General features: G+C 30.0%; 1 protein-coding gene across 4 annotated transcripts; it reads right to left on the bottom strand.

Annotated features, from left to right (window-relative positions):
- Positions 1–272: 272 nt before the first annotated feature.
- On the bottom strand, positions 273–5,207 carry LOC140813212 (mevalonate kinase-like). 4 transcript variants are annotated; one of them, XM_073171694.1, is made up of 6 exons: positions 4,975–5,207; positions 2,986–3,229; positions 2,643–2,896; positions 1,451–1,864; positions 1,032–1,172; positions 273–414 (listed from the first exon to the last, which is right to left on the bottom strand). In XM_073171694.1, the coding sequence occupies exons 1-5, from the start codon at positions 5,105–5,107 to the stop codon at positions 1,054–1,056; spliced, it is 1,164 nt and encodes a 387-aa protein (XP_073027795.1). In that variant the 5' UTR covers positions 5,108–5,207; the 3' UTR covers positions 273–414; positions 1,032–1,053. The 4 variants fall into 4 exon arrangements, with proteins under 4 accessions (XP_073027795.1, XP_073027796.1, XP_073027794.1 ...); XM_073171695.1 differs by lacking the exon at positions 273–414 and adding an exon at positions 3,682–4,881 and having other exon boundaries at positions 763–1,172; positions 4,975–5,112; XM_073171693.1 differs by lacking the exon at positions 273–414 and having other exon boundaries at positions 763–1,172.
- Positions 5,208–12,605: the final 7,398 nt, after the last annotated feature.

Here is a 12,605-nt window from a genome sequence, read left to right as displayed (position 1 = left end):
ATTTATAGATTGAATCACGAATTCCATTTCATTTCTCGAAACATCTGTCGCTGATTTTAAAAGATTATTTTGTATTTATTTGAATGTGTCGACAAGTTCATCTCAAATCATCAATCGCAAAGTTTGTATTTTTATCGACCCCTAATGTAATCTTAATAGTTTTATTTGTGCTACATTAGTTGTTCGTTGGGACTACACCATTTATTTATTTTATTTGTGTTGAGTATAGAAATTACGCTATTTAAAAGTTAAATATTACACTAAAAGAGAGTTATTGAGATGAACTAACAACTCCGACAATCACATCCCTGTAGGGAAATAATAGTGAATTTGATGACGACATTTTTCGGAAGACCCACCTACTGTGGACTTTGCCAGTGCTCGTTCATTTTTTGATATTCTGGTTGCCTTAGCCTGAAAATCATTGAGCGATTGTGAGATATCACTTCGCATTTTGTGGTTGTTTGGATAAGAGAAATAAACGAGATAACATAACAACGGAATATTATAAGTACTATCAACAATGAATAAGATGAAGATCAATATCTATGATTTACCTAGTCCACCTGCTACACTGGAAGTTACAAGTTGCTCAGGGTGTGTAATTAATATCAACAAAAGGGGCGAGAAAGATATTAAACATGTATAAGCTATGATAATAACGAGAATAACCAGGTCGCTCTAAAATTCAAAGACACTAACAAACTGGATAATATACTTCAAAGTTGTTTTGCAAAATGCATCTACAAAGTGGAAAAGAAGAAAAGAAATGACATGCAGACCATAATTTATTTTCAGATTCAGAACGTATTAAAATGGGTACAACGAAAACGCACAAGTTTTTCACAGTTTTCCCGAATGAAGGGGACAAAATATGATATCCCCGAGTCCAAAAAAGAAGTCAACTTCGATGAAAATTATAAAAAAAAATGTAAAAGAAAGACAGCCTAGTGAAATCAGGACTACCAGAACCAGGGAAATATAGCACCCATCTGCATGTACTCATTCGACATTACACGTACAAATCTTACAGTGTAGGCGTTGTTACTAAGGTCAGGAAGAACCGGTAAAACTAATTTCCATGCCCTGTCCACCAATTCCTGCGATCAGACATTGGAACCCACCGGATTCTAACTCTTGAACCACTTTATCAACGATTGATCCTGACAGTACTGAGTTATGCAGTGAAGGAAAACTTCAGAGAACTAAAATTTATGGATAAATGATATACATATTTTATCAGAAATTGAAACAACATAGCCAGTGGCGGAGCCAGAGGGGCAGGTGGGGCGACCACTACACTTTTCTTTAAAAATTTCTGATGGACTTTCACATTTTCAAAAAATATATATGATTTTTCACCCCTAGTTTCAGTTTTGGCACTTCAGCCTCTGCCACTGGATATGAAAGGAGTCGAGGGAAAAAAACAAGCAGAACAAACGTCGGATACAGGCTGGCAGTAGTGTCAAAACACAGCCTCCACCACCAGCTCCAGTTAGTTTTGAAGAAAGTTTATATTTAAATGTCGTTCGAAGCACACTTTCTATAGAAGCATGGCTAACCCCCATACACTGGAGTAGTCCTTGATTCATTTCCATTAACTCTCCTAGTTTCTCCTCTTTCTCAGTTATGGCAAGATCATCAGACACAGGCGTTTGGATGATTGCAGCCAACTCATTGCTAATGGAATCAACAGCATTAAATACAGCAGTCATAGCATTAGAATGCCTCATTGTCCTTTCCGAGACACCAGCTACCAAAGCTTTTGTATTTCTCCTGACTTTTGTATTTGTTATGAGCATTTTAAGAGGCATATTAGTCTTGATGCATGTCAGCTCACCAGATCTAAATTTGATCATGTTGCCTAATAAATAAAAGTCATTAGTCAACGGTCATAAAAGTGTTCATAGATTTCACTATCGTTGAGAAAAAAATGTAGTAAGCTCTTTTGTGTATTTAATATAATAATCAGGCACGGTTTGGTGGTGGCGTGCTTAGAATATCCACCTAGGCTCGCTGAACTAGTCTGAACAAAACATCTGTTGAGGAAGAGAAATCCAGTGTCAGTGACATCTTATTATACATTGGAGTTACTTTCAAGCACAGTCTACCAATCTTTAAACGAGGTTGGAACATCGAGTTTATGAAGCCCCTATAATATTCTGAGATAAGATACATTATACATCATCAGTAGTAGTGTAGTACGTTGCTCAAAAGTCCATTTCTGCATGGAAAAAACTTATTAAATTGTTTTCTAAAGTTGTACGCAATTTATTACTTTGCTTTTGTTCAAATAGTATATAAGCATTCCCAGAAATTATACCATCCATGAGGATAAACATCATATGGTTCAACTACAAAAGTGAACAATGTCCTGATAACTCACAGGAAATGTAATTGGAGATAATATTTGAATTAGACACGAGTCATTCTCATTTTCCCAGGGAAAAAAAACAAATAGAGAGAGAGAATAACAATTGTCTCAAACATTAGTAAATCAAATCCTAAATCGAAGCTATTGGAGTTCAGTATTCCACCAGATCTTTCTATTTTCCTTCTTTTTTTTCTTACAACTTTTGAGAGTGATGTGATGATGCAAAATGAGAGGGATAAACGATTGAAAAATGAGAACCTGTACTCACCATAGGTGCTAACTGTGTTGTCTATCCCAGATGGCTTGCCATGGATGATCTTTTCACCTTCAAAGGCCCATTTATTTAGCAGTTCCAGCTCATTCTCTCCAAATTTTTGCCAACCTTGATGGCTAAAATCCAATTTTACAGATTCAGATAGAGCGAGTAGAGCAGCTGAGATGGCTACACAGAAGGCAGCAGATGAACCCAAGCCAGCGCCCAATGGCAATTCAGAAGTGACGACAATTTTAGCAGGCTTACACCTGATAAGACCAAAATATAAACTAAATTATAGCGTTTGTTTGTGCTTAAAACAAAATTTAAAACCATAAAAGACGTTAAGATTACACACCCATGAATCGAAGTGTACAGCCAAATAAAAGCAGAAACACCCGAAGTTAGTCCAGAATTTTCTTCTGGAATATTTTGTTCTTCAACTAACATAGTAATTGCTTTTAAGGTCTCTAGTGAACATGACGAGGGAGAGGAATTGGCATGACTACCTACTTCAGGCAGAGCTTCTTTAATTCTTCCAACAGCCCAAGAAAACTCCAAGTCCATATCCTTAAGTTGGAGTTTAATTGCATCATCATTATCTATTAAAAATTAAATCAATAATCAGAGGTAAAAAACGGAGCCAATTAACAAACATATCAAGAACGAAAAACAGAGAACTACAGATTTAATGCACTTCAAGTCATGTTCCACTATTGATAGTGCTCTTGTCAGAGCTATAACGTGTCATTTGCAGGAGTTAATTCTTCATTCTTAATAAAGTTTCTTGAGGAACAAAGGGAAAGTGTCATCTTTCTATCATTAAGGACCTCAGAACTACAAGGATGAATAATTTCCTTCAAATCGTCCATATTATTTCAATTGAATCTGCCTGCAGTTCAACAAGATCACACCAACAACCTTGATTTAATTGGTTTCACATTGGAATTGGAACAATAATCATAACAAAGGTCATTTACCTATGAGAATTCATCATCTCACAATTTTAAAAAAAATGGAAATATATATGTTCAATCATGAAGTGCAATAATACCATTATACAATTTCAAAACTAATAAGTACTGGCTTGAGCAGATGGGGCAAGCAACTAATAAGTACTGGCTTGAGCAGATGGGGCAAGCCTGTGCTTTATGAGACTATCAGGAATATTCACAACTTCAAGTTGATATATGTTTGTCCGTAGAATGTAACTTCAAGTTGTTTCCCATGAATTTAGTTAATGCATGCTTTCACTTTTACAATTGTTATATGTTCGACTGGCACACGTAGTTATTCTCCAGAGAGAGAATGTATTGGGCAGTGTTTTAGACAAATTCAAGTAGGAAAGACTCAGTCACTTCAATAACTATCATATCTGAATTTGCAAGCACAAACAACTTCCAAAATGTCAAGTCTCATTTCTTCCACAGATTATCTACTTTGGAAATATTTTTCCATTACAATTCCAGGACAATTTAATAGTGTCATGCGGAACATCAAAGTTTGTACATCCTTCTAATTATCACATTGGAACCTCTGCTAACAAAGTGAAAATTTCTCATCTATGCGCCATAATTTTCATGGTCATTACAAAAATAAAAATTGTCGCGCTGAACCCAATTGAATCATTCTACTCTGGGGTTTTTCTTAATGGGAAATTTATCAAATACAATATCTATATATCTTTCTATTCTTCCTCTTATAAAAATTCTAACAAAACCATTCCCAGTTGTAACAAAGACCGGTCACAGCAAGATTCAAACTTATCCTTTACATTCTCACAACTCACAAGCTTCCCCACAGCTCAACATAATGTGAAAATCATTTTAATTCATCTGAGTTGGGGAATTCCAAGCTCTTCCCAGTTATTGATGAATAATCACACTTGAATACAAGTCATTCTGTAACATAAAAAGAAGAATCTTGCAAGTAAATCCCACGTTGAATCATCCGAAAACCACTAAAAAGTGTGGAAATATAATGATTAAGCAATTTTTTAAATCAAAAGACCCATTAGAACATTTTCCAGTGATCGGAAGAAAGAAGTAATATTATCTAATACCATTAATACATCTAAAAAAGAAGCCGAGCGCTAATGCAAAAAAAAAAAAAAAAAATCATGCTCATGCTTGATTTTGCTGATAAAAAAAATAAAAAAGCATGCAAAAGATCAACAAACAGTAAATTGAACTAAGATTCTGAGATCCATGTTAGCCCTATTGACGAGTAGCTTAGGAGCAAAAGTCAAATTTTCCTGCCAAACAGCAAAACATTCAACGTGATTTCCTCGAAATTACAAAACACGGAAAATTTCTCGAACATTGTTGAAAAGGGAGCAATTGAGTACCAGAGGGAGTCGGGAAACGAAGAGATACATAAGTGTAGAGATCAATGGCGGCAGCGACGGCGGTGGATCCGTGAACCACCGCATGTTCGCCGGCCAATATGATTTTTCCGGGGGCTCTTGCTCGTACCTCCATCGCTTTTATTTTGGACAATCTAACTCGTTCAATTTACACGTTAAGTTTGAGGAGTCGACAGCACCGAGATCAGTGGCGGAGAATTACTCTTATATATATATATATATACTAGAAATAATGAACCTAGAATTTCAAATAAAATTAGTTTACTCAACCAAAAATAATGATAATATTATTGTAAATTTTGACAATTCATGTTAATTAACATATGTAACTAATTTGGGAAAAAAACATATTTTTTTAATTTAAAAAAAAAATGGACTACTAAAATTTTTCTCATATCTTTGTTATCATATTGTTTTCTTTTGTTTTTTGTCATATTCTCTCAATAATACATGTATTATTTTACAATATTTTTTGACAATCAATGATATGCAATTTTTTATTTACAATGTTGTTTGATTATCTTTCTCTTTCATGTAAATTGACAACAATTTCTATTGGATGTTTTTACTTTCCTAGTAACCTTTAATTTATTAGACACTTGTACTTGATAACATATAAACTACACATTATTATTAATTGTTTACTTTAAATGTGTCTTTTATTTCTCCTTATTCATATTTTAAATATGTGTGATTAGTAGTATTTAATTTTTTATGTCTACCAACATTATAATATTTTTTTTATCCAATGATATCTTTTCATTATGTAAGTTAGTATTTTATTTTTTTTATGTCTTTGTAAATTATTTAAATAAAACACGGTAAAATATCGTTGTGATTTCAGCCGTCATTTTGGGTTGGGTCTGTCGGTTTTTTTCGATTATGAAAATTAATTCAGTCGGTTCGGTTATTGTTAAATATTTTGGTTCGGCCCGATTATGACTAATTCGGTTCGATCGGTAATCGAACCGGGCGAATACTCACCCCTGATTATTATAACAATCTATCATCACATAAAAAGTACTGATGGATTGATTTAAAAAAATATTGATTAAATGTTGTGTTGGAATATTTCATGTTCGCAATCTTGATTTTGATGTTAACAAAACTTGTTATTGTGTTTCTAACATATTTACTCAAGTGTGAAGTTGCAAACACAAGAAGCAAGCTGAAACTGAATTTTGCACAAACTGAATTTCTGGCGAGCTTTGGTGTTTTGAAGATATCTCTCAATTGGATGATCCAAATGACAATCCGCGAATTGGACGGATTAGAAAACTCAATTTGGAACAAATCGTATTTCACGTCAGTTGGGCAAAATCGGATGTTATCATGGTCTAACTGATCGCTCAATTACCGAACTGATCACACGAAAACAACAATCAGTTGTGTTTGAGCAGCTGCCGTATTTTGGTCATATCTCTCAGCTCGGTTATCGAAACGAAGCGATTAAGTATGCGTTGGAAAGATAAGACAAATATCTACAAATCATTCTCAGAAGTCAAAGTCTGAATCGAAGCTTACAATGCTGATAAATGACGATCAAGTTACTGGTTCTGCACAAACTGAAATCAGCTAGGCTGATTTTAGCACACCAGCTGAAACTGAACCAACTGAACCAACTGCTGACCAGCTGACCAACCAACTGAACTGAACCAGCTGCTGACCAACTGAAACTGAACCAGACCAGCTGAAGACCAGTTGAACCAGTCCAACTGAACCAGTTGAACTGAACCAGACCAACTGAACCAGTTGAACTGATTGACCAGTTGAGTTGACCAGAGTTGACCAGTCGAGAAAATGTCCAGCAAGACGAATTTGACCGTTGCAATTCCAGAAACAGTACAGAAACTTTCCAACGGTCATATTCTTGTGTCTAACGTATATATCAGTGTTGGAGCCTATAAATACAACATATTGAAGATCAAACAAGAGCTTTGGAAGTGGATTCAAAGCATGGGCAGTTAGCATGAAAAAATCAGCTAGTTGAGAGCACAAGCCCTTGTGTGAGGATACATTTGAGATGTGCACTGTAAAAGATAAATTCCTCACACACACAATCACTCACACATATATGAGAGAGTTGAGCTTACAAGTTTAGTTGAGTGAGTCTTTACACAAAGACGTAAAACATTGTGTTTGTAGTCTTTGCATATGAGACATTAAACAATATGCTGATTGTGAGGTTCTGCTTACAATCTTGAGTGCTAGGAGTTCAGTTTAGGCAGTGGGTAAGTCCTAGCTGAATGGGTTTGTACAAAGTGTTGTATAAATCAAAGTCTTCTAGTGAATCCTTCCCAAGGGGAAGAAGGGGTGACGTAGGAGTGTTTGAAATCTCCGAACATCCATAAAAAAATTCGTGTCTATTTATTTATTGCATTTGCTTATCATCTTCACTGTTTTTAAAGATGCATTGTTGAAGCATTTTATGTGTTTCTCAAATACCAAAATATTGCATACCAATTGTTTGATAAAATGCTTCAACTGAAATATTTTTACTCATTCAACTTGCATATATTTTAAATGCTTTACAAAATATTTAATCGGTTTCTACGAAGGATTATTTCGAGTATCTTCCGCTTGGTTTTTAACCAAACTCGATTTAATTCATCGGTGTTCAATATTTCAAGAACCGAGCTATTGTAGCTCATCGATTTACTCCCCTAACCGATCCTAACATGTTGTCATCTATTTGCAATTTATAATAATAATATTTTTGACAATAAATCATCTTTTTATTGACTCTTATGACAATTATTTTAATATTTCATATTAACTCATAAGTATAATTAACACAATCAAATCACTAATGTCATATTGATATTACCTCCAAAAAAAATAATATATTTAATTTTTCTAATTGCTTATATATCTTAATGGGATAATTTGTGTACCCTTATCTTGAGAAAAATTCATTGCATTTATAAAGTTTGAACGATAAATATAACTTTATATTATATATTTAATTTGGAAATTGAATTCATTGTATGACAAACACTTCTTTCATTTTTATTTTTTTCTGTAACCAAAAGAGTTAATATTTTTTCTCTTTTATCTTCTCCAACTCACCATAAAAAGTTAAAAAAATATTTATATCTAGAAAAATATTTTTTTATTGTTTTTCTTGTCTATATATTTTGTTATATGTGAACGTATATTCTACTTCATTGTCTTAATTGTCATATATCTTTACTATATAATCTGTGTACATTGAAGATGAATTAGTTCATTTTATAGTTTTTTATTACCTGCACTTAGGTTGATATATTAATATGTGATATACATGGATATAAGAATTTTCAAATTCAATTTATTCACAATGATTTTTCATAACAAAGGCCAACTCAAAATAATAAAAATTAGGATTAATTATTATTTTAAATATGATATAAAAATAATATGTAGAAACTTTTTTATTATATTTTAGTTGCAAAATACAGTGATAAATGCTTGTATGTGTACTATTTCATTGTGACAATTATAAATTTATTTAAATATCTTATTTCTCACTCAATGATCAAAATTTGTTTCTTTCTTATTTTGATTATAGAAAAATCCAATATTTCATTTAAATATTTTTGTTAATAATATTTACACGAGTTTTATTGTATATTTATCCAATTTGAAAGGGATAAATTTTAATTCATTATATAATAATATTTAAAAACTGTAGAATGGTTCTAAATTTAAAAATCGAGTAACATGTAATGGATCCATTCAAAACTAAACGTTTGTGCAAACCTATTTTTTCTAGCTTTACAATCGAATAATATAGGATCGAATGTTTGTCGTTTTACCAAAAGCTATAACTGATGGTAACTATCCAAGTCAAATCTTTAAATCATATAACAGCTCAAGTGCCTATCCATCGTAGACAATTATTGTACGAGACAACCTATCTCCTAATAATTGCATCAATTGCAATCAATGAAAATCAAAGTCGCGATCTTGACTCTTATACAAATTGTAAGCTCAAGCGTTTACTGTTTTATCAATTGTAGGATGTTAAATTTAAAATTGACATTAAATAATTATGGTATTAATTCTAACATTCTTTTTTTATTCTTCTAAATACATTACTTTTTCTATCTTCAAATATATTAATCTATTTATTATTGTATACAAAGTTAATAATTATTTGGTTAATTGATCACATTTAAGATTAGATGTTTAGAAAAATTCTAATATATCTTAAAAAACCAATAGACGATGAAATTAAATTTGAAATCAAGAGAAAAATTAAGAAAATTTTGAACACTACAGTGCATGAACTTTCGCTCTGTACAATGACAAAAGATAAAGTGAGACCAAGTGAGATACTTATATACATGTCTAATTCAACTTAGCCCATTATAATATTTTTATTAACTCACTTTGTCCTTCGTTTTTACTTCACTAACTTTGTAATGTGACTCATTCAAGTATTAACTTTTTATTTTTTTAGTACAGAGTGGGTACTCTCACCGAATTCAATCTTTAGAAATCGGTATTAGTAGTTTATAGGTAATAGACAATTATTTAGTTTTTATTTTCTGTCTTTGATTAATTGTGTAATTTTTTTATGTTCTACCTAATTCATTTTTAGAATTTTTATTAAATTTTTATAATCATGATTAGAAGTGTTGTACGCGTACAATATAAAATTAATAAATTTTAAAATGTTGATATTGAAGTTTCGAATAAATGTATTAAATCATTATTTAAGAACTTTTAGAAAAATAATATACCTCATAATTAAGATTTAAAGATTAACATACAAATAAAAAATTGCGATGAATATATTAAAAAATAAATGGTGTTAGCCCAAAAAAATAAAATATGATTATTGTAAATGAATTTTTCTTAATTAATTAGAAAATTTTCAGCAAATGCGCTGAATTAATTAGAATGATCTCAATATAGTATGTCGATAAATGTTTTTTCATTTTAGTTAGTAATTGAGTCCTTACGAACATTTAAAAAATTGTGTCTTTAGTTATAATAACAGTGTCTTATAATTTAAAATATTAAATGAAACAAATTATCATGATAAAAAATTAATTAAGAAATTCAAGAATATGTGATTATTCAATTAGTTTAATTGACACACTCTTTAGTTTGCTGATTAAATAGATGTTAAATCCACAATCACTGAGTTTGACAAAAATTCTTATAGAATAAAATACAATTATAATAAATTACTTGATTGTATATGTAATAAAATTTTGTATATTTCATATATGTTTGACTTATTTCATTTATAAGGTTGAAATTTCATATATTATAATATAAGATTTGTGATATATCTTAACATCGATAAATTCATTAAAAATTTATATATTAATTTTAACTACCATATAATTCTGATTTCACCCCAGACTTTTTGTATTCGTTTGTTTGAATTTATTGTTCCTCATTTTACCAAGACTCATAATATGTCAAACATGAAAGTGAATATTAATTTAAAGATATGATAATATTTATATATTGTAATAAATATATTTACCTCCCACGATACTGATAAAACTAACTTAAAAATAATATGTTGACGAACATATTGTCAGGAATCCAAAAATACAACTCAAATGTCAACTTTGACACTCTATTTTGAGTGACTGCCAAAATGTCTCGACCCACAATTTTGGACAAGATAGTAACATCACAATTTTGAAATCAAAATGATATTTTCCATTTTATATCAAGAATTCATGATTGAAAATCGATAATATTAGATATATAGATATTTAATATAAACTCGTGCGAGTTCATTTATGCTCACATTTAAATGTGTCAACGAAATTTCAACCAAACTCACTTAAACTGTTTGGCGGTACAGGCCAACCCGACAGACCCAACACAAATTGACGGCTCAAATCACAACGATCTTTTGTCGTGTTTTATTTAAATAAATTATAAATATAAAGCGCAAAAAAAATTCGGTTGCAAAAAACTTTAATTTAAATACATAAATTCTATCAAACTGTCACATTAGGACATGAAAAAATTAATAAGACACCAATGAAAATTCACAATTCGATAATGAGTTATTTCTAAACTTTAATTAATTTAATTTACATAATCAAAAGATAAATACAAAATCTAAATCATTGAATTAAAAATAACATATTATAATGTGGGCATGCATAAAAAAACCAAATACTAATTTATATAATGAAAAAATATCATTGGATAAAAATAACATATTATAATGTGGGTAGATATAAAAAATTAAATAATAATAATAACACATGTTTAAAATATGAATTAGGAGAAAGAAAAGACACATTTAAAGTAAACAATTAATGTAAAGCAAGCAAATAATTAATACGAAGTAAGCAATTAATAAGGAGATACATGTAAATTAATATATAAAGTCTCAACATTAAGCAAATAATTAATGTAAAGCAAGCAATTAATAAGGATATACATGTAAATTCACATATAAAGTCACATATATATATATATATATATATATATATATATATATATATATATATATATATATATATATATAATAGAAATATGTTGACGAACATATTGTCAGGAATCAAAAAATACAACTCAAATGTCAACTTTGACACTCTATTTTGAGTGACTGCCAAAATGTCTCGACCCACAATTTTGGACAAGATAGTAACATCACAATTTTGAAATCAAAATAATATTTTCCATTTTATATCAAGAATTCATGATTGAAAATCGATAATATTATATATATAGATATTTAATATAAACTCGTGCGAGTTCATTTATGCTCACATTTAAATGTGTCGACGAAATTTCAACCAAACTCACTTAAACTGTTTGGCGGTACAAGCCAACCCGACAGACCCAACCCAAATTGACGGCTCAAATCACAATGATCTTTTATCGTGTTTTATTTTAATAAATTATAAAAATAAAGCGCAAAAAAAATTCGGTTGCAAAAAACTTTAATTTAAATACATAAATTCTATCAAACTGTCACATTAGGACATGAAAAAATTAATAAGACACCAATGAAAATTCACAATTCGATAATGAGTTATTTCTAAACTTTAATTAATTTAATTTACATAATCAAAAGATAAATACAAAATCTAAATCATTGAATTAAAAATAATATATTATAATTTGGGCATGCATAAAAAAACCAAATACTAATTTATATAATGAAAAAATATCATTGGATAAAAATAACATATTATAATGTGGGTAGATATAAAAAATTAAATAATAATAATAATAACACATGTTTAAAATATGAATTAGGAGAAAGAAAAGACACATTTAAAGTAAACAATTATTGTAAAGCAAGCAAATAATTAATATGAAGTAAGCAATTAATAAGGAGATACATGTAAATTCATATATAAAGTCTCAACATTAAGCAAATAATTAATGTAAAGTAAGCAATTAATAAGGATATACATGTAAAATCACATATAAAGTCACATATTTATAGATATAATAGATATATATATATATATATATATATATATATATATATATATATATATAATAAATTGGTTTTTTTTATGTCCAAGGAGCTAAGAATTATATTTTGGGGGGAAAATCATAATAGCTTTTGTGTCCAAAATATACATTGCGTCATGTGTACAAATTATTTCTCTGTATTATTGTATTTTGTAATT

This window comes from Primulina eburnea, chromosome 14 (genome assembly GCF_022965805.1).
Source record: "Primulina eburnea isolate SZY01 chromosome 14, ASM2296580v1, whole genome shotgun sequence".
NCBI classification, from domain to species: Eukaryota; Viridiplantae; Streptophyta; class Magnoliopsida; order Lamiales; family Gesneriaceae; genus Primulina; species Primulina eburnea.
The sequence above is the reverse complement of the archived record's forward strand: the minus strand, read 5'-3'. Positions and strand labels throughout refer to the sequence as shown.

Bases quoted from the DNA above. Each gene is read 5' to 3' on its own strand.
- LOC140813212 (XM_073171694.1), bottom strand. From the start codon at position 5,107: ATGGAGGTACGAGCAAGAGCCCCCGGAAAAATCATATTGGCCGGCGAA. The intron at 1,865-2,642 runs GTGAGTACAGGT...TTTATTTATTAG, and splicing joins CAACACAGTTAGCACCTATG to GCAACATGATCAAATTTAGA. The intron at 1,173-1,450 runs GTATCCGACGTT...TGCATAACTCAG, and splicing joins TTTGACACTACTGCCAGCCT to TACTGTCAGGATCAATCGTT.